Source organism: Phlebotomus argentipes, unplaced genomic scaffold, assembly GCF_947086385.1.
Source record: "Phlebotomus argentipes unplaced genomic scaffold, Phlebotomus argentipes genome assembly contig_2, whole genome shotgun sequence".
Taxonomy (NCBI): domain Eukaryota; kingdom Metazoa; phylum Arthropoda; class Insecta; order Diptera; family Psychodidae; genus Phlebotomus; species Phlebotomus argentipes.
In genome coordinates, this window is record NW_026776162.1 from 10074054 (window position 1) to 10096848 (window position 22795).

At 37.4% G+C, this 22795-nt stretch overlaps 2 protein-coding genes across 3 annotated transcripts in view; one reads left to right on the forward strand and one right to left on the reverse strand.

Moving 5' to 3' along the window:
• Positions 1 to 22795, reverse strand: part of LOC132265094 (cation-independent mannose-6-phosphate receptor) — a 37520-nt gene that overhangs the window by 12333 nt on the left and 2392 nt on the right. For both annotated transcript variants that reach the window (XM_059765577.1, XM_059765579.1), the window contains exons 3-5: positions 21847 to 22257; positions 21653 to 21770; positions 21490 to 21566 (exon numbers count right to left, since the gene is read on the reverse strand). In XM_059765577.1, the coding sequence (XP_059621560.1) occupies positions 21490 to 21566; positions 21653 to 21770; positions 21847 to 22257 (606 nt within the window). The remainder of the gene's footprint in view (positions 1 to 21489; positions 21567 to 21652; positions 21771 to 21846; positions 22258 to 22795) is intronic.
• On the forward strand, positions 3063 to 18237 carry LOC132265090 (protein toll). Its single transcript, XM_059765570.1, has 5 exons — positions 3063 to 3536; positions 10796 to 12216; positions 14400 to 15888; positions 16706 to 16997; positions 17071 to 18237. The coding sequence occupies exons 2-5, from the start codon at positions 11006 to 11008 to the stop codon at positions 17292 to 17294; spliced, it is 3216 nt and encodes a 1071-aa protein (XP_059621553.1). The 5' UTR covers positions 3063 to 3536; positions 10796 to 11005; the 3' UTR covers positions 17295 to 18237.

Here is a 22795-nt window from a genome sequence, read left to right on the forward strand (position 1 = left end):
TGGTGTGGAATAATAGGAAAAAGTTAAACAGCTGACAAACCCACGAAATTTTCAATTTTATTCACTCTCTCTCTCTCTCCCATGACATTTACGGCAAGGCATTTTATTTATTAATATCTTCCAGTGCATGAAATTTATATAACTCTACATATGTACAAATGTAGCGATATCAGGTGCGAAATTGTGGCAATTTTGATTTATCTGTCGTTTGCACACATTTGCAATAACACAGAACGTTTTATTAATAAATATTCCCAAGTCATGAGAGTATAATTTGAGAAATCCCTCACCAATTATGTTATTCCCCATGAAAATTTTCCAACCCACTGAAAACATTCAGTCCCAGTTTATTATCCCGGACTATTTTCCTCGTACAAATTTCCCCTGTGAATTTTATTGATAAAACTTATAGAGAGAAATGAGCGCATGTAGAATACTATAATGAACGCTTATGTTTTTAAAAGAAAACTTTCTCAAGTCTCACCCGCACTCCTGATAGAGCTATTACCACAGACGTCAGTCTCTTCCTACACCACAATTCCTCTCTCTGTATGGAATAATATTTGCATCCGACAAGGAGCTTCCGTTGTGCGCAAAACATTTTAATCTTTCGCATGTCGTGCAAAAGTATATCAAAACTGGGGTAGTTTTCATACTGAGCTACACAGCAAAACTCACTTTTCCCAACCCGCGACAATTTATTTACTGACAAAATTCATATGAAATTAAGTGACACAACTGTGTGCAGGAAGTTCTTGAAATGGAATACAGTGTGGTAAATAAAAATCCCACTCTCGTCAATAAATAAATGCCAACGAGAGTATAAACAAAGGGAAAAAAAAATCCACACACGATGAAATATAATATTCTTCCACAAAAATTCAGAATGTCTTGATTTGAATTGCCGCCTTTGCGCGTTCACACAATGAAAATGTCCCTTATGTGAGACTCAAGCATTTTTTTGTGTGGCATCTTTCTTACCGCATCTTGTCTGGGCAGAGAGAAAAAAAAACACACCAACAACAACAACACAAAACTTTTCAAGTATGCCAAGTGGAAAAGAGGCATAGTTTGTTCAGCCAAGTAAAACGACTGAGAAATGTGAGAATTTTTATCAAAAAGTCTCATCGTTATGTTAAATAACATATAAAATTAACTTCATTGTTTTGTCCATCCAAACCGCCTTAATTGGACATCGCGCAAGAATGGAAAAGTGTAATTAACAATTGTTAAGAAATACTTGCATTTGCGGCAATATCGTTCCTAAACAATACGAAGGGGGCAGCATAGATCAAGAACACTCTCTACATATATTCTTTCACTCACTGAAGATGCCACAAGATAATACTAATTAGATAATGACAATAAAACGTTTATCGTTTTCCCTACTAAAATCAATTGGTACTAATTGGACATAATATATGTGAACTCAACTGTTGTTTATTTTCAAAATTATTATGAATATCTGCTCAATCAGTGCATGATGTGAACTGGGAAAATTTAATCTGTATTCTATGATTTAAAACAGATATAAAAATGATTTATAATTGTATTATTTTCATTCCACTTGCCAACTTTTCGACCATCTTTTTTCTCCATAATTCATAAAATGAAAATTATTAGTTTTAGTCTCATTTTTATTATTCATTCATGACAATTTGACAACACATTTTATTGTCATTTATCACCACTTATTGCAAGAATTAAAATATTTGAATTCACAAAAAATATTCCATTTAAATTAATCCCAAACACATCAACGTGATAATGAACTCATTAAAACACTTCTCACACTCTTTTCCGCGATAATGCAAATGCAGAGTGGAAATTTGAGAGGTTTATTTGGATGCTTTTATCCCTCAATAAATATTGTCAGTTAATATGAGATTTGACTGTGAAAAGCATAAATATTGTATCATTGAATAGTGTATCAAAATTGTGTTATTTTTGTTCAATTAGCTTGTTTTGTCAACTTGTTAATTGATTTTATGCTTTTCACACTAAAAGCCAGGAAGAGTGGAATATTTTATGCCATGAAGTCAACATTTATAGCGAAGTGGTTGTCGAGAGAAAATGCTACAGAATTCATCATCCTTTGACACTTCTCTATATATTAAGTGCAATTAATCTCATATAAGATAATCATGATGATGTTATAATTAGGATACAGTCAACTTCCAAGCATTGCAACTGGTTTTCATCCGTGGCAAAGGAAGAAGGGTAATGAATCACTTCCGCAGCCCAAGAAATGCTTGGAAAAAATTCATCAGGTAATTCAACATCCTTCCTTTTCGCACATAAAGAACCCCCTCGAGAGGGAGAGAAAGAGCATAATATGCGGAAGTTTGGAGTTGAGAAGACATCGTGGAAAACAGACAAACTTTTAATTTATGCTCATGAAGTGAGAAATGGTTAGAGTTGAATGACAAAGTTCACATGTCCTTCCGGTAGACATTAGCCTCAACCATTAAAACGATCCATGGAGAAATTGTCCACGCTCTTTTATTTATACACACAAATCCCCCAGAGGAGTGTCATGGAGATGTTCTCTATATGTACAATTTCCACAAATATATTGTGCAGCATTTCACACAAATGAAGTACGAAATTCTGTTGATGAAACACAAATTCTCTGGGTTGCATGGAATTCTTTAGGCTATCGAGAGATTCTCTCCTTCTCATTCATGCCATTCACACTCGGAAAGTGCATATTTTCCACGAAGTTTGTGCGAAAAATACCGAAATATACCCCTAACAATTTCCCCCGTACAGTTAAACTTTCCCCTCTTTACCCTTTGACAATCACACATCATTTTTATAGCACAACAGCAGTAAGTTTTTATTGTGAACTTTTATTACACTTTCGCGATATTCAAATTATTCAATTAGGTGTGGATATACCTTTCGGTTAATGTGAATTTCCACTCAATTTAATGCTCTTCGAAATTGACTTCACTTTTCCCCTCTTCGTGTGAGCGAAGAAGACAGCAAGAGAGCGTGTGGAAGGGGAATTACAGTGCCTCTCCAAGTCTGTCGAATTGCTTCACACGTCAGTTTTCCAGCAGACTTTCGTGTGATCGGAAGCATTTTGCGCGTTTACTCTAAATGGTCATTTGAATGTTAAGTGAATATCGCAAGAAGAGTTAATCAATCAACGACATCAATCATCGATATTTGGATATCAGTGCTAAAACTCTTTTGATTCATCAAGATACTCAACAAGAACAACTTTAAAGTGTTGTTAATTCAAATAACCGCGGAAAAACAGACTTTTTAAACAAAATTCAGTGTGTGGTTGAGATAAAAAGCAATCTCTTGTAGTCAAGTACATCTTGACATTGACAGCAGATAGTGACTATTTGGCACAAAGAGTAAAGATTGTGTGATGTTTTTACCAAAATCCCGCACAAGAAACTAGGAAAAACACAGTGGAATCGAGAACAAAAACGGGTTTAACCACTTTTGCATACGTAATCAAAGAGAAAACAATTCGTCTTTGGGTATTACGTTGGCCGAAAGTTCAGTTGCTCGTCAAGGTAAACATGATTGAAATTAAAGGCATAGTGAAGGTGTGCGTTTGGAGATTGTGTTGTTGAGATGGAATACAAGCAAAAATATTTCGCATTTCCCAACTAAAACAATGCGTCTTGGGGGAGTCTTTTCATGGTGCTACAGTTGTATATCGGTTGAATTGAACTTCTCGCATTTTTATATATCTTACAATTGTCTTGAATATGTGAAGAAATAAATACAAAGTCAATTCAGGTGTGTGTGAAACTCTCTCAGCGCGTTGCAACACAACACAAAAACTGTAATATCGAAGAAATAAAATAGAAAATTCTAATTAGCGGCTAACTTTGTAACAGGTTCTCAAGCAACCTCAAGTCTACTGTTTTGTGCCTTTTCTTGTGTTCACGATGTCTATGTCTGTCTGAAAACTGGAATGTTGGGAAAAATACATGCATAAAAATTCGTCATTAGCACTCTTCACTACGACCAGGGGGTTTCCTTATTTACTTGTCAAAGCACTACAAGTCACAAACACTGCGTACATAGCATTAAATGCAAAACAACACTTGAGAAAATTCAATTGGTTTACGATTGCAGAGAAGAAATCTCCGTTTTTGTCTGCCGAAGAATTTCTTACTTTAAGAACATCTCGTTAAATTTACAATTCGTTCCTTCACAAATATATGAAATATTGATCAATATGAATTCATAAGGAATAAATTGGGCATTGATAAAAGACGCTCGTGTGACGTTCAAAGGATCTCCAATTCTGCCTCATGCAGAAAAAGTGTGTGTATGTTTGGGACAATCTTGGGGGTTAAAAGGTTGTTTTATATGTCGAAAAGGAAGCAGTTCTTTACTCTTCAGTAATATCATCTCCCCTTTTTCCACCATTCTCCGTTGCGGCATAAAAGAGCGTCCCACTCTATTCACACATTTTAATTGGAAATTCACAAGCACAGCATTACAATAAAAGGTTTCTGTGGAGTTGGGAAAAATATCACACTTCTCTCTCTCTCTCTCACTCTCTTTTCTTTCTATGGAGGAGAGATATAAAAGTGAATATGTATTTAGGAGCTATTCAACCAAATCCCTTTTTTCCTGGTTGGGAAATCGATGAAAATCCCTGATTATTTTCCGGTATTTCTATGTTTTTTTTCTTCATCAATTGAGAGAAAATATCAGTTCCTGGAAAATGTCATTGTAACATTTTACCGAATTTTCCGTTCACTCAGACTAGATTTAGTAAAATTCATTGATAAGATGCAACAAGTTCAGAATAAAAACCCGCTTATATGAAATGGAAATTTAGTGCAGTTCCACGAATTCACCGAGATATTTACGACAGACTTAATCTGGCTCAAACGGATACGCTTATATTTGCTATACACAGAGTTTCAGCACAATTTTTCATACAATTGCTCTCTTTGATTATAGAGTTTGAATAACAAAAAATAGTGAAACATGACCATGATTATCACCAAGTTATCAGTATAGAAATTCAACGTAAAATATCACAACATCCGCTTTTTAATGCGCAAAACGCAACATTTGCCACAGAATCTATTCCAAAAATTCTATTCACGTTTTCAATGGGTGTTGGAAAATGTACAGAAAGTTTTTGGCACACGTATTAATTAGCTGTATTTTTTTTTCATCATAAAAACACACACATGACATTCACTTCTGCAGAAACAATCTTGAGAGATTATTGCAAAGTCTCTGGGAATCCCACAAATTTAATAACATTCTCGTTAACACCAACAATTTAATTTCCTCAAGTGAAATTTCTCTCCACGGAACATTTTCGGTGGCATTCAAATGACAGACAGAGAGAGGAAAAACATGATAAGTGTTATCGATACTTTGTCATAATAAGAAGCAAAGATCAAGAGAAGATCGTAGAATTTTGCATCATATTGATAATTTTTTCAAACTGTTAACATTTGCAAAAGGAAAAGCCAGTGAAGACACGCACGTGATTTTGCGTAGGCACTGAGATGAAGCCCCAGAATTACCTTATCAAATGCATATTCATTTTCAAAGCAGACATTTGCATAAGCCTCTGCACGAAACCCTAATTTATGTTGAGGGCCATATTTTGGAAAATCCCTCCAATGTGAATTTAATGGTATAGAAATTCCTCACATCAGCCTTAGCACACAGAAGACAGGCAATAAAATTTTTCTCAGTACTCTAGACGGTTAAAAGAAGCCAGCAAAGTAATTACAGCCCTTATGTCTGTGTCAGGGGACCATTAAAAGGCCGCACTTTTGGGAAAATTGCCCTTTTTGCTAATCCATAAGAAGAAGATCCTCAGCAGCTGGCGCTTTTTTCTCTCTTGCCTTTCTTTTCTCACAGTCGCTTCTCCTCATAAGGAATTTTCACCCTTAAGCTCTGCTTCCCCAGTGCAATTAAAAAGAAGTGTCATAGAATTTTCCTTCCTTCTTTTCTCCAAGCTTTCTCCACCAGCAACACTTTCTCAACCATTGCAATTTTGAAGCTCACAGGAAATATTTTCTGTGAATGAGAATTGCATTGGGAAATTCCCAAGAATCTAAGCGACAAGATGGGAAATAACCACTTGTATTGAATTCAATCGTTGCAGCATAAATTAAAATAAGTTCCGAGAACTCACACAACCTACGTCATGGCAAATGGTCAGTGGATTTCTGAAGCACCACCACAAAGTGCCTGATGGGGAAGTCCCATTTTGGCAAAACGTCTGCAATACACAGAAATATTTGTCATTCGTCTTGTTTATCAAGGTTCCTTTTTTCTCTCGCTCCGAGAAAAAGATGCAAAGGCATCACGGAAAACACATCTCACATTGATTTCTCATCTCTTTTTCTTTTTTTTTGTTGTTGTACCCATGTCTCCGTTTTTGGCCGAAGAAAAAGCCCATTCAGCCGCCGTCTTGAAAAATAACATAAGCTGATAAGAAAGTTTCTTCCCATTCTGAAGAAGAGTCGCCCGGAGAAAGATATTTCGCATGTAAGAAGGCAATGGTGTGAGCTGAGAAATCCCCCAATAAATAGAATAAATGTGCGGAGATTTAGAATAAACAAGTAAATCTTGATATAAGGATTTCTGATGGATTCTCATGACTAATCAATATGTCTCTATTGTTATTCAATCCCTCCACAAGATTGACTGCAATCTCATTGAATAAGTGCCTATTCTGGAGAGGCTTTCACAATACATGTCCTGTTGATAGATGCTCGATATTTGAGCCAGAGAGAGAATCCCAAACACAATGGTAAACATTCATAAAATATTTGCTTTGCCTCTTCACTTGAGATTTCTTCAAGAGTTTTGGACGGTGTTTTTTTCTTCTTCTGCTGTTATAGATACTGAATGAAAATTGTATTTTAAGGGAAAGGTGGATTTTTTAATGTGAAATCAGAGGTAAAATACAAAATTTATATTTATGTGTTTTAACATGACTTTGCTCCCAATTTCCATCAATTTCCTTGTAATTTTTCATATTTTATGTATGAAAATATTTGACGAGTTATCAATGTTTGTTATTTTACAAATTTCCATCGACCTTTTGACCCCAAAAATACTCTTTAACTCACCCTGGATTCTCTGTAAATATTTACGTAACCCGATTTATTATTTACTGTAACAGTCCTATTACATTCATCTCAAGCAGTTTAAAATTGATAAAGCAATATCAGATGCAAATTCTCAGCATTTTCCATCCCTCCCCAATAATTTCTCATTGAAAATGAGTTGAGAACTTAGTTTGTTTTGCGAATGAAAATGTCAAGAATGTCCGTTTGCAAGAAAATGCAATTACAATTAAAGTTTATCTCGAGTTCGCCGCCTCGCATTCATGAAAACCATGTTAATTTCATTGAAGACTTCATGAAATTTAATTAATAGAAATTGAAAACTTTTTTTTCACTTTAGATGACATAGAAAATGAAATTATACACATTTTTTGTGAATTTTCTCTTCCATGATTTCTTATCCATTCTTTCTTTTTTTTAACATTTAATACAAAATACGTGCATATTTATGCTTTCATGTTTTCGTCTATTATACCAAATTGTGATTTTAATCTTGCAAACCTTCTCACATTTTATACGGTTTAGTACGTGTGTATTTTCAAGTGGAATTGCGGGAAAGCTTGTGACTTTTACTCTGTGTCTTTTACTTTTCTTTAACCACTCTATTGTCTTTCGAAGATGTCTTTTTCTGTGTGGGGTAAAAAGTTGTGCCAGAATTTGTCACTCAATTGCTTAAATTGATTGATGTTGTATTGAAATTGGTTGATTTCATTTGATGTGAAAGAATTCCTCGCCCCCAAATTACTGGTTGACTTTTGTTGTCACATGACAAATTGAAATCAATTGCAATAGTGCAACTAAATAACTCATTTTCATTTGATTGCCTCTGGCCGGAAGTGATATTAAACACAGAGCATCATTTTGAACCATGGGAAGTCAAAAGCAATTATTGCCACAGATTCATGTTATATAAAATCATTTAATCAAGCTAACTTGCACAACTCAATAATAAAGCAAATTGCACATAGAGTCAATAAACTAATTGTTGAACTCAACTTTGCCAACTTTTCAAAATTGAAATTAATGTTGTATTGCTGAAAATAACTTTATGAAATTTCTATTTTCCATGCTTTGCCGTTTAAACACAAAGTGATTAAATGCTTTTGCGACGCCTTCAAAAAGTTTCTCAAACAAAGAACGACCGCGTTATCTAGCAAAGTTAGGCTCTCTCAGTACACACACATATTACAGTCAATATTTGCATATTGAATCTTGAGAATTTAACCATGAAATTGTGTGTTGATGAAGAGAGATTTCCGAAGTTAGTAATAATTGTTTTTCAACAGTATAGAAATAGTCTTATATAAAGCAGCACTTTCCGGAAAAACACACACACACACACACACATGTGAGAATGGATCAATTTCATTTGCGTGCCGGAGAATGGAGGAAAAATATCGGAGATTGATGTGAAATTGGATCAGAGAGCAAGTTTCCAAATAAAGCAAATAAATCATGTTATTGGTTTGTGTATGAACTTATGGTCTTCCACCATCAGCAAGAGGTTACATATTAGAGCAACAATGGTAATATTCTACCTGTTATGACAAGAAGGATTGATTAGGCAAGACCCACAAACATGCCCACATAAACCAACTCATACTTGACTGACTTTCTTTCCCTCCCAAAATAACACACAAAGAGCGAACGCAATCGGAAAACTTTACTCCATCATTGTGAGACCATTGAGAGGGTCGTAAGTTTTACGTGCAAATCTTAAATTAAGTGGTCACAGTTGCGAACTTAGAAGATTTTCGGTTGGAGAACTTAATGAAGGGATGGAATATTTGATCAATTTACTCAAATTAACCATGCGGGTCACAATTTTCCCTCCATTTTCACAAGATTGATCACAAATGTGCCAAAAGATTATTATACCCGACTTTGGCCTCTTAATCGAATTCATCTCCGCCAATATATATCTATGAGAATAGTTCGCAATCCTGGGTTAACGAGAATGCCCCGCTCAATCTTCTCCCAGTCATCATCTTCTTCTTCATAATAAAACTCAAAGACCGTCACTTTGTGAAGATGAATCACACTTCAATGGCTTAGAGAGTTTCACCCCTTGATCAAGACCCCCTATTGTGTACCATGCTTTAAATGCCTCCAGAATGAGTGAAGTTATGTGCGGAAAAAGAAGTGTGACAGCGTTGGATTTTAATTGTGCAAGGGTAATTGTAAAAGGGAGAGAAAACTGTGCGGTTCCTCATCGCACAACAGATTGGTTTTGCCGACAGTCCGCGGCATAGCGAATGGATTATGAATTGTAGATGTGCCAGATTTGATTTGATTTGATATTTACGGTTAGACGCGCGTGCCAAGTGATGTATGCCACAAATCTCATGTGTGAGGCGCGCTTTTGACTTAGGCAAAGAGAGAGAGAGAGAAAAGTAACAGTTAGATATGTAAAATATGCATATATATCTTCCCTCAACACTTGACTACCGCGCGAACTGAAATCCATCCAGTATATTATGTGCAGCAGAATCACTTGCCAGAGTGAACATTGCATGGAAAATATCCCAGGATAGAATGCATTATGCAATTAGACTCGACGATAATCCTTTTCTCCCCTATTTCTGCACTGATACCACTCTCACACACTTCATTCTCTCTCTCTCTCTCTCTTTTCCCACCTCCTCAAACCTCATCCAGTCAGTCGCCAATTTTCCACATACATTTTCTTCTCCCTGTTCCTCAACCAAATGCTTTTCCATAGCTCAGAATATTTGCTCTTCCAACACTAATTCCATGAAATTTAATACTCTATGAGTTGTTGGTCTTCTGCAGAGGGAAAGACAGGCGTTATATGTTTATAACATATGGGTGTGTGGATGTAATCTCGTCTCTCTCTCTCACTCGTACTCTATGATTAAATGTAAATTATTGAAGCGGTGAAGCAGTAAATTTTCATCAAGCTCCCATTTCACAATGGGCTGTGGCAAAAATCAGTTCATAATAAGCAATATGGGAAAAAGAGACCGCACTTTTAGAACAACAATCTAGCAAACCACTTTAGGTCGCTTTTACAATCTCTTTTCCACGTCATTACATCAAGGCAAATACGCACAGCGCCATTGGATCTGCGAAAGAGAAGCATTAGCACTATCTTCAAACACAGCATTTTGCCATCACCTTGCTGTAAATTGCGCCTATGGAATGCTTAAAGCGAAAATTCACGGTTATTGGAAATGATTTAAGCTTACAGTGAATGAAGAAATAACAATAGAATAGCATTTTTCACTCAATTACGTGCAATTGAAGTTATTGAACATCGGCATTGCGCTGTAAAATCATCTGAAACTCCCTAAATTTCCACGAATAACAACAAATTCTAGCAGTTATATTTTGAATATTTAAGAAAAATGATTCAAAATTATATGGAATCAAGCCTGAAATCACGAGTAACTTTCAGACCTTCTTCTCTTATACCTTCAAATGTCAGAATCATATTCCTCATAGGCCATGCAAAGGTTATATCATTACGCTTTGCCATTGTCTGCCTCTCAAAGTAAGATATTAGAATCTTTCTCAATGAATCATGGGTTCTTTTCTCTCGTTGATTTCCGAAGTAATAAAGACACTTTGTGTGTGAACGAATGAGTGAGACTTGTGAGAGATTCATTATTTCTGCTTTTCTTAAGACACTTCACTCTCTGTGTATATATCTCTAATGAGTTTCCTACTCTCCGATCTCTTTTCAGCCCATCAACAATAGGAAAAAGCATCATAAGCGGGGAATAGAAGAGGAGAAAATGACACAATACTTAAGATTTCGCAAGGCGGTATCATATTAAAATCCGTCGCGAAGGGAATGAAACACAGTGATTGAAGACATCCGTAGTCAAAGTGAAAATTGCTCACCCACGTTTTATGTGCATTGTGTGCTTCAGTCTTTTCTTTTATCTCGCAAAATGATTCGGGCTAGATTAGTTGCAGTAATTCTACTTGTCGCCGGCACAACAGCCGCCGACTTCCTGTCGCAATACGAGGCGGAGGAGAAGCACGAAGTGTGCAAGACAACGTGCGATTGCTACAGTGATGTGGACAAGTATGTCCTGGAGTGTCCGCGCGAGAGCTCAACAATACGCGTGAGCTATCCATTCTTTAAGAGACCCGTGAATTACGTCGACATCAGCTGCAGTGTGGCGGATGAGGAGTACAAATCACTGCCCAACATCACAATTGAGGACGTCAGTCAGGCGAAGATCAGCAGCTGCGAACTGCCAAGGAGTGCGTCAATTATGTCAGTGCTGAATCGCCTCGGCGTGCGGAATATCAACACACTCTTCATCAATAATGCCCGCCAGGAGTTCCGCAATAAACTCATCCGTCAACACCTCAGCGGATTCGACAATCTCACGCGCCTCGTGATCGGCTCGAGTCACATCACACAAATCCCCGATGATCTCTTTGACGATGTGCCCAATATCAAGTGGCTGAGCTTGAAAATCAACAAAATCCACTCCATTGAGAGTGCTTTTGCCAAGCTGCCGAATCTCGAGTTTCTCGAATTGGGTGAAAATGATCTGCACACAATCAATGAGGGAACATTTCGCAACAATTCCCAGTTGAAGAGTCTGAATCTCTGGACAAACAAGTTGAAAAATTTGACAAAGGACGTCTTCATTGGCGTTCAATCACTTCAAACCCTCGATTTGAGCTACAATCAAATTGAATCCTTCCACCCTGATGTCTTTGATCTCCTGCCCAATCTCACTGTGTTGCATCTCAATAAGAACAACTTCCACGAATTGCCCGCGGGATTGTTGAAGAACAACAGAAAACTCAGTGAATTCACATTGCTATACAATCAGGGATCATTGAAGGAGTTTCCAGCTGGATTCTTTGCCAATCTCACTGCACTCGCGAGTGTTGACATCAGAAGTGCATTGGAAACATTGCCCAGTGATGTGTTTAGTGGTTCGGAAAAGTTGAGAAAACTCAATCTGTCGTACAATAAATTAGTGTCACTCCCATTGGGATTACTCGCCACTCAGCGCAGTCTTGAGGAGTTGAATTTGAGTCATAACAAGCTCAGTGCATTGGATGTGAGTCTCTTTGAGTCCACAGTGGCTCTGATTGACTTGAATCTCGCCAACAACAGCCTCACCCATCTTGCCAGGTGAGAATTATACACGCTTTAGCAGGTTATTCACTCTCCCCAGCCAATATAGAATGCCTTCCATTTCCGATTGAAGCCATTTCTGACCATATATATGAGTTTTAGTTCCACCTTAATAGCCATATGGCGACTCATCGCATTAAACCATGATTATTTTATTTATTTTATAACCTCCTTGGATGTTGAGTCTTTTATATCAAGTCCAGGAAGGGCTATAAAAACAAGTGAAATAAGAATTCCCCCCAACACACACTCTCGCGTACTACAATCTCCGCTCTCTTGCAAGATTGCGGAGAGTTGCACAAAAAAAAGAGCCAAAGTCGCTGCCCAGCGAGACTGCTGGAGCATCACCAAACAGGTTTTCAAGAATGCAACTTAGCGTGTCATTTGAGAATTCATTATAAATGTATGGAAACCACTCCTTGGCAAGACTTCTCTCTCTCTCACACACTTTTTTTCGCCACATAGAATGCCCTCATGTCTTCAGCAATCCATCTAACCATCATTCCATTCTTAGGCACAATTTGCTATGATGCCCACCTCTCTTCATATTATACCCATTTTCAACATACAATCACTTCTTCACTTCCCCTCTTGCTCACTCCGCCGCACACAAACACCCCAGAGTTTATCTTTTCATACATTCAACTCATTACCACAGTTTTGTGTGTCTGTACATGAGAATTATTAAGTGGACCGTGAAAATCTAATAAATTTTTGGCCTTTTTTCTCATCCGGCTTTCCGTCGATGTTGTGCTCTCTCAACAATCACAGAGAGAGGAAATTTTTATACACCATGTTATAGCTTCAATATCTCTTGTGTATCTTATAGCATATTGTGTGCATTAACCGTGCACTGGAAATTCTCTTTAAAATGCAAATTATTCGCTCTTAATTTTAATTTCGACACATACACTTCATATATAGGCTAGGTCCATCCACTTCACCCATCGTGATGAGATTTCCCGTCGTTTTTTTTCTCTGTCCGTACTTCAAACTTTTATAGTGGGCACGGAAAAGGGGGAGATAAAGTGATTAAAAGTGATGTTAAGAAATAAAACTGTTTAAATATTTACAATATGATGCTGTTCAATGTTTATTGCTTGATAAATTAACCTAAATTGATTGTATTTCTTTCGATTTCCCCCTCAGAAACAATAATTTCAATTGTTTTCCTAGGTTATGTTCCCGATTTAAGTGAAATTTGGATGAAAAACACCATTATGACAGATCAATTCTTATGGTTAAGTCGAAAGAATATTTTAGTAACTGACTAGATTACTATTTTGAAGCTTTCAAGTTAAGAAACACTACAAATTGTGTAAAGAAAAAGTCAAACATAACCTCAAAAATGCAAATCAGCAATATTCGGGCTGCCCGATGGAAATTTGCTTCTCTAATTTTAGTTTTGGAGTAATTAAACCTATTTTATTGCATCAAACCGTGCTTTTAACCACAAATTAAAACATTAACTTTCTATTAGGACTATTTTGTCAGTCTTTACAATTATTTTAAAGTGTTTTTCTATTAATCATCAATTTCTCACGGAAATGCCGAAAGGAATTTCACTAGATTACATCATCTCCCCCTTTGAGCAGATAGTCTGAGGCTAGAGTGACACCGCTCATCTGCATATAACATAATTTGTATGTAAAGAGTTCGATTTCATTGAAATTTCAACCAAACCAAATTTATGCAGCACGCGGAAATTATTATGCCAACGTTCAATGAACCTTCTTCTCTCCTCTCTGTGTGTCGAGGCCCTTGTAACCATCGCACAGTCGTGAATAATGTGGCGGTTCTCCCGGCATAGAGACAAGTAGTTGCTGAAGTCATGTCTCTGCAATATATTCGCAAAGTTCAGCAAAAGAAGAGCTACATTTTCGCGCATGATACATTTATGGGTGGTGGAGAGATCTATTGCTGTGCACTCTGGAAAAAAGGATTACAATCAAGCAGTGGTGTAGTTGATGTCTTTGCTGTCCTTTGTAGGAAGAATTTAACGTAAAAAACCATGTCCAAAGGATATTGAATGTGTATTTTCTCGTGATTTGAGTGGATTTTGGCCTTTCTTCGCTCCATTCTCGCTCTCTCAACTCCCTTTCATACCATGTTGTCATGAGAGATTTACCACAAAAGGCATAGGAGAATCATTATAACGTCATTCATACGTCTCTTTTCAGGCATCTCTTCACATCACTCCACAATCTCAAGAGATTGTACCTCAACAACAATCAGCTCAAGACAATTCCCATGGACACATTTGCGACCACAAAATCACTGGAAGTCATCAACATGGCCAACAATCAGCTGACATTCATGGAAAATCAACCCGGACCAATTGATCTCAATTCACCATTTCAACATCTGACCAAACTCACCGATCTCAATCTCAGTCGCAATCAAATCCTGCGCATCTTCCAGGATTGGCTCTTCAATCTCAGTCAATTGCAGCGACTGGACTTGAGCTACAACAACATCACATTGCTCACGGCAAATGACTTGCAATTCCTCTCGCGCAAGATCACAGTTTACTTGACACACAATCAGATATCAGAGATCTCCATGTACGAGCTGGAGTCCTTCGCCAGTGGCCAGGATGCCCTCAACAGTCCTCACGAAGTGCCCACGATCTATCTGGATGGGAATCCTGTGGTGTGCAACTGCCTGATAACGTACTTTGTGCGCCTGTTGCGCCACGAGTTGGACGAGCGAACGGACAAGATGGTGAAGATTGTCCCCGGCTCACTGACATGCGCCGCTCCGCCACAGCACGCCGGCAAGCTGGTGGCCAGCGTCAATCCGCACGACCTCTTCTGCGACTACGACACGGACAACAGTCAGGTGAAGAGATGTCCCGCCGGCTGTCAATGCCTCGTGCGCACAGCAGACTTGGCTCTCCTCGTGAATTGCTCCAATGCCGGCCTCTCCACCGTCCCCGTCCTGCCAGAACCCACAAATTCCTCCCTCAAGTACATCATTCTGTACTTGGAGAACAACTCCATCAGCAATCTACCACGAATCACAGACATTGGCTATGACAAAGTGCGTCATCTGTTTGTGAAGAACAACAACATTACGAGTATTGTGAAGGAGAATCTCCCACCACAGCTTGAATCGCTGGATTTGCGAAATAACAACATGATCCACATCAATGAGACTGTACTGAAAGCATTTAACAACACAAGAACATTGAGAAACATATCGCTGAGCAATAATCCATGGAAATGTAACTGTGAAGCACTCAGTTTGATGATATATATCCAGAGTCAATTCAAGAAAGTGAATGACTATGATTATATTGAGTGTTCAGATGGACAGAGAATTAACAAAATGGTGCCCGGAGATATTTGCACAGATGATGTACAAGCAATAGTGGCGCTCAGCATAACACTCGCCCTACTTGGTATTCTTATTGGCATTCTCGCTGCGCTCTACTACAAGTATCAGCAGGAAATTAAGATATGGATGTATTGGCACAACATTTGCCCTTTCATCTTCAACAGTGACGCACTGGATGCCAACAAGAAGTACGACGCATTCATCTCCTATTCACACAAGGATGAGGACTTCGTTGCCGATACACTTGTGCCGGAATTGGAAATGCGACGGAAGTTCAATTTATGCATTCACAGACGCGACTGGACTGTTGGTGATTTTATTCCCGATCAGGTAAGAAACTTACAGAATTCCTCACTTTGCCATGTCATGAAATTTTTGCCAGCCTTTAGCGATAAACACCCAAAAGGTGATTGATTTGATTAGCATCGTTGGAAATTAATGCTAATTTTTCGATTCACAAACTCAACCGCGTCTTTCGATGATTCGTGCACGATTCTTTAACAGTCAATTTTTAACCATTATCACCAAGACAGTTTGCTCTGAACCATCTCTTGGTAGAGTTGTCAATTAGTGGACAATGAATATTTCAGATCATTCCACTAAATGTCTTGGTTGAATGGCCAGAATTTTGAGTAAATACAACATCTTCAGAAGCTTCATAATGAACAACACGTGTTCGGAAAGTAATTACAAACATTGAAGACGTTTCCAATGTCAATTAGTGGGTGAATATGAAGGGCTCAATTCTGAATCACAACTCTGTTAAATGTGACGTATATGAATGGTTGGAAGTCTTTTTTCACAGTTCCTTCTTAAGTTAAATCACTGGAAAACATAAAGCTTCTGGTTTTTGTAACTTTGAAAACATTTTGTATGTATTTTATGCACAACAATACCTCAAGATTGTGTTAAGATATCTTCTTTCACTTAACACATCAAACATGTGATTCAGAATTGACCTCAAGAGTCCAAAAATGGCTGGAAAACCCAACTAAAAATACTACAAAAACCTATTTTAAGCCTCAATCTATCGTCTTCAGTTCACTCAACTCTGATACACAATTCGATTTGGGGCCGATAAAAGTAGCTGGAAAATTGCTCGAAATGAAGCTCTTACATAAAATATTTTTATGCGCCACTTCCACAGATAATCCGCTCCGTGGCCGAATCTCGTCGTACGATAATCGTGCTCAGTCCCAACTATGTGGAGTCCGTGTGGGGCACAATGGAGTTCCGGACGGCGCATCACACGGCAGTGAAGGAGAACGTGTCACGTGTCATCGTGATCATGTACGGCGATGTGGACAGGAGCAATATAGATCCGGAGCTCAAGAGCTACATTGACATGAACACGTACATCGAATGGGGCGACGCGTGGTTCTGGGAGCGCCTCCACTATGCCCTGCGGACAGTGAAGACCAGCAAGGGTGGCGGAGCAGGTAATTTTCAGTCATCCAGCTGCAAATTCTTGCCAAACTAAGCAGCGAAATTCCTTCTCTCTGTCTTCAACAGGTGCACTGTTCAAGACTTCGATAAAGAGCTCGGTAGACGATAAATTAGAATTAATTCACCCATCACCAATCACACCACCGTCAGCAGCATCACCTGTCGACAGTCCCAAGCTCAACGGGTCACTATCGTATGCGCGAAATGGCAAAGTGGCCAATGGTGGCCTCAATGGACACGTGAATGGTGCATTCATCATCAATACGAACAGCAAGCAAAGTGATGTTTGATTGTTAATTGATCGTCACAATCATGAGAGCATTTCCTCAGGCTATACACCACATTTTCGAGCAAACTATTCCTCATCGTGTGACGGAGTGTTGTTGGAATTTTAAGAAAAAGAACGGTATAGAGATTGTGCATGAAATTGTGTCCTTTTCCCCTAAATTACAATATATATATATTATATGTGTGTGTATTGATAGAATAACTATAAAACTAAAGACGAAATATTATTAAATGTGATATCGATATTTGTCATCTCTCTTTCCCGCATTCTGACAACTTTTATTATGCACAGCATTCACACGTGCTGTAATTCTTCCCATTTTTATATGATTATGATTACTATAGAAACACTTCATCACGTATTTATCAAGAGAAAATGCATTTGAAATATATAATTTTTTCCCCTCACTTCACTCTCATTATATTTAATAAGAGTATGTGTAACTCGCTATAATTGTAAGATGTGTAACTATAACTTATAAGAGTTTATATATCACGAGAAGTTGAGCCTATATAATTGAACGTATAAGAAAAAAATCATTTAATCGTTAAGCATTTCTAGATAGAAAGGATTTATTATTACCTGAAGATTATTGATTGTAAGACGTATAAGAAATTACTATGCTGCATTATTGACTGATTCACATTGATGCTCAGACATATTGATAGAATATTATATATATAATAGGTGTTTATTGAGACAAAGATAGATAGAAATATGCAATGATCGTAATGATGCTTTTGCTTTTCACACACACACACTCAATCAAACAAACATACACAAAAGCCCCAAATTTTAGTCTTCATTCAAGTTTCTTCACTACTCGAAATTTTTTTTTTCGCAGTATAATTATGAAAAATGGAATGATTTTTATACGTAATGTGAGAAAAATTACATGAACAAAGTAATAAAAAGTTGCCAAGATAAATTCGTCTCTTTTCTCCTGGATTATTGCTGGAAAATTATAACAAACATCGCGCACAGAATTGTGGCAAAAGTGATGAAGCTGCTTTCAACAGTCTTTGGGCACTCTTAAACACCTTCTAATCGTGAATTAAAGTGATATTATTGCTGAATTCCAATTATTTTCTATAGCTTTCACTTGATTTTGATACAAAAAAATGGTTTTTTGTATTAAAAGTCAAGTTTCTTATAATTTATGGCGAAGGAAATGAATTTTTCCAATATTCTTTAAGTGAATCTGAAGGCAAAATGCTTCAATATTTTCCCTACAATCCTGTATAGAAGATCTTCACCTCTGCGTTACCCAAAAAATCTAATGTAATACGCCTCGTAAAAGTACTTCCGCTTCTCGTGCTAATACACCGAAAGTATTTCATCCAGAAGGTAAAAAGGTATGGCAAATGTACGTTTATGTGGAAAAGTTGTAATATGTTATACGTCGTGGAATATGGACATGCAAATTGCGTGCTTCGTTATCATATTAGGTATATACTTTCATTGCTGACGAAGAGGCAAAAGCTTAAAGCCAACACATTTCTCCCGCATGTGTGTTTGCATTAACGCTGATGATGAGACGATTGGAAGGGGGGAAATTTGTTATGAAAAATTAAGTACATTCAATCAATTTTTGCCTCAATCACACACGCACAAAAAAAAGTGAGCAAACGAGATTGCATTGGAGAAGAACAATAGAGTAGAAAAATTTTTATCGTATCGTCACCAAAATTGTGTTGATTTGCTTTTCTTACGCACACTTAAAGAGCCTCAATTTGAGATACGAACAGTGCCAAAATTTACCTCAAAGTACCATCGAAATTAGGGACAAACATGTCACATTGCCACAGATCCGGACCAGTGACGCCAAATCCCTTCTTCAACTTCCTGCGCTGGTTTCGTCAGCAGAGTTGCGGCAAAACCATGATTCAAATTGCCATCGAAGGTGCAAAAGTGTGGAATTCCATGCCAATGGCCGAAAGAAGACAATATTACGAAGAGGTAAAAAAGGATATTTTGCTCTTTTGGAAGAAAGTTTCTAAAGTGGCAAAATTAACTTGTTCTTTTCTCACCACACATTTGTTGCATTTCACCACGTAAAAGTTTGAAAATTTTGCTGTTGAAAAATCAGAGCAAATCTCTTAACTTTAACACTTTGGGGATGATTGTATTGTTTTCAACATTTCACTCATTTTCCTTTTCCTTAGGCAGAAAACAGTATGCCATATGAAGGACAGAGAAAACGTCCAAGAAATATGTTTAGCGTGAAGACAGAAGATAATTCGTATGAAGAGTATTCACGTGAAAATCACTCACGAAATGAAGAATCAATTTTATGGGGAAGAAATTCAGAAGGAGATCAGCAGGAAGAACAGGGAAGACAACGTCCTTTTCTCTCTGCCATTTGCTATGAAATCCATGATGGATCAAGTCGACAAGAATGTCAAAATTGGCAAATAGTTGCTCTACATTTGCTAATAGTGTCACTCATTGGCTTTGTCTTCATTCTGGCCAATCCATGAGTGTTGGAAAATCGCAGCAAAAAGTCACATTAGCGACAATAAATCATACACACAAAATGAAATAAACTTGTCACATTCGTGCGCCATTTGATATAGAAAAAATTCACAATTTCTTCCCTCTTTCGCTGACTCTGGGTAGAATAATAGAGAAATTATGTAATTAGTGTTCAACCACACTAACTCATTAGACACACAATCTCCACCCCTTAGCGCCCCCCGAAGGCGAAAACCACCCAACGCGTGTCACTGAATGTGGAGTGCAAGGAGGGAAAAAAAGAGACTTTAACATTGTTAGGGAAAAAGCGCCGCACAATAATTTGCTGTCGATGTTCACGATAACGTTGAACACGAAGCACAAAATGCATTTTAACTTTCATATTGAACATTTCAGAAGTTCAGCAAGTCATATTTAACGCTATAACAGTTTATATGAGTCTGAGAAATCGCGTGAATTCTCCATAAAAGAGTCTATTAAATAGCATTTTACTTGTCATTGCATTTTCCTATGCAATTTCAATGTAATCAATTGACTAGAATTTATCCATTTAACTGTCGTAATTATTTCTTGTGCTGAATAAACACTTTTGTATTTATGGTGAAATCCTTAGAAAATTAACTTAATTGAAGTTTATAGAGAACAAAAAGGAGATTATTTGATCAGAAATCAATTTTCTTTGCTCTGTTTTGTGCTAAGCAATTAATTTAGGCTCAGATTTAGTCACAAAATAACACCTAAAAACGACAATTTTACGCCTAATTATACAAAAAACATTAATTTATTAGCAAAATCAAGTATTTGTTGTTAATTAAAAATTACTAAATAGAAAACATGACCTGAAAAATATCATTTTATCGTCATTTTTCGTCCAATTTTTTATTTTTAAAGGTTTTTAACGGAATTTTTAAAAAGATCTTTCAAGATTATTCTAAGTACGATAAAGAAAATGTAGCAAAAATCCATTTTATAACCATTATTTGAATTCGCGGTCTTAGAAAATGCAGAAAGAAGAACCAAATAAATTTTTAGAACAAGTTTTTTATGTAAATTGAGGAAAAATTGATCATATTTCAGAGCAAATTATCTCCCCCTTGATCCCGATGATGAAACTGAAAAGTCACAGAATACGACAAACTCCTATTTTGGGAATTACTCGTGATATTTCCATTAAGAGCTTCTCTTATTAGCATTTCCTCGCTAAGCTTTTCAATGCTTATTTTTTCCCCGAGTTTTGCAATTCGAGCGCGGATTTTCAGTATCACAAGCATTTTTTTTATCTGCATTTGCAGATGAATTTTTGACAATGAAAAAACACAATCACGTTGATGTGAAAGAAAAAAAAATCGGGAAATATATATTTTTTGGGATGAAATTTATCCACAACGTCGCATGTTTTTGAATGGGAAAATTTTACACGAACGCTGCTGAATATTAATATAACCAACTGAGTTAAATATTAATAGTGTGAGTTTAATTGAAAAATATTGGCGGAACTTTGCGCTGCATTGCATTCTTTCGTCCGTAATTCTCAACAGATATATTCTCATTGTGTTGTCATCAATTGACCCGCATTGGAAATTGAATTAACAATTGTAAAACTCCAAACATTCTTCTTCTTAAAATCCGCGCTCTTTGGAAATCTTTCATCAAAATTCTCCCTCTTTCCAATTGCGATTGTGTTGTGAAAAATAGCATGAAAATAAATATATTTTACTCACATCTTTGGATGAAGAATTCTTCTCGTCTCCATTGCAATTCAGTCTCAGCTCAATATTCACGGTTTTCTCGGAATTATCTGTGCGCAAAGAAAAAAAAAATGCGGGAATTTTCACTCTGAATATTGAACTATTTTCGCTGTGATTTATTTGCCATCACACTTACCACTCTTCTCTTTGGCGCTCGTAAACACCTTCACGCTGCCTTGAGCATAATCAGCCATCACTTCGTACTTGTCCAGCTCACAGAACTTCAGCTTGTCCAGCTTCGCATTGGACTTCACCTTTGGATAAATCATAAATTACACCCGTGAAAGATTGCTTCGTGGCCAGAAGGAGAAACTGTCGTGATTAATTTACCAAATCGCTCAAGTCGAAGTCACTGTCCGTCTGTTCGTTGTGAATTGAGCAGTGTTTCTTGGAGAATTCACATTTGAACGCCGGACAGACGACATTCGTCGCCCACTCGAATTCATACAGACAATCGTGCGTGACACTCTTCAGCACGGGATTTCCGCGGCCGCTCTTCGCATCGCAGTAGAAGTCAATCACGGAGGACAGCTCGGTGTCCTTATCGGCGGGACAAGGACTGCCGCGCAAGTACTTCAGCTGCGCCCTCGCGCCGACCATCGTCAGCGACACGTCCGGATAGCCAAGACTCTTCTCGCTCTCCGGCTTCCCATTCTCGATGGTCGCCTGGCAAATCGCCGATCCTCCAGGACAACTCAGTCCGTACTGCGGCACAAGCGGACGGCAAACGTTGATGAAGTACTGCAAGAGAGGCGGAAATAGAGTGAGATTGGCGTGTTAAATCACAAGCTTAGGCGAGCAAGAAAATTGTTGGCAAATGATTTTACCCACAAAATTGGCAGAGAATCAACTGAATTCTCTAAAATTCTTATCCATCTTGAGATCACTTTGGATTCCTCTCAAAATCGCCCAAAAAACCGCATTTTTTTCACGAGTTTGAGTTGAAATTTGAGACTTATCACGCTAATAAATCACTTTTATCATGCATTAAACGGTTAATATTGATCAATTTCAATTCTTTTCCACTACTGAAATAACTCAATAAAGACTTATTATTTAATTTCATGTTACGTTCAATAATAATTAATTGACATTCTTTCTCCCTGAACTTGACTAACAATTCTAGACTTTATGCATCGATAAACCCGAATTTCTCAATTTTTTTTGGCTCTTAATAAGCAAATAAACCAAGTCTTGGCATTATCAAGAAAATATTGGCTTGCGTTAATCCGCATTTTTGAACGTCGCACACGCTATCGCTCGATTGTCGCTGTTCAAA

Bases quoted from the DNA above. Each gene is read 5' to 3' on its own strand.
- LOC132265090 (XM_059765570.1), top strand. From the start codon at position 11,006: ATGATTCGGGCTAGATTAGTTGCAGTAATTCTACTTGTCGCCGGCACA. The intron at 15,889-16,705 runs GTAAGAAACTTA...CCACTTCCACAG, and splicing joins GTGATTTTATTCCCGATCAG to ATAATCCGCTCCGTGGCCGA. The intron at 16,998-17,070 runs GTAATTTTCAGT...TGTCTTCAACAG, and splicing joins CAGCAAGGGTGGCGGAGCAG to GTGCACTGTTCAAGACTTCG.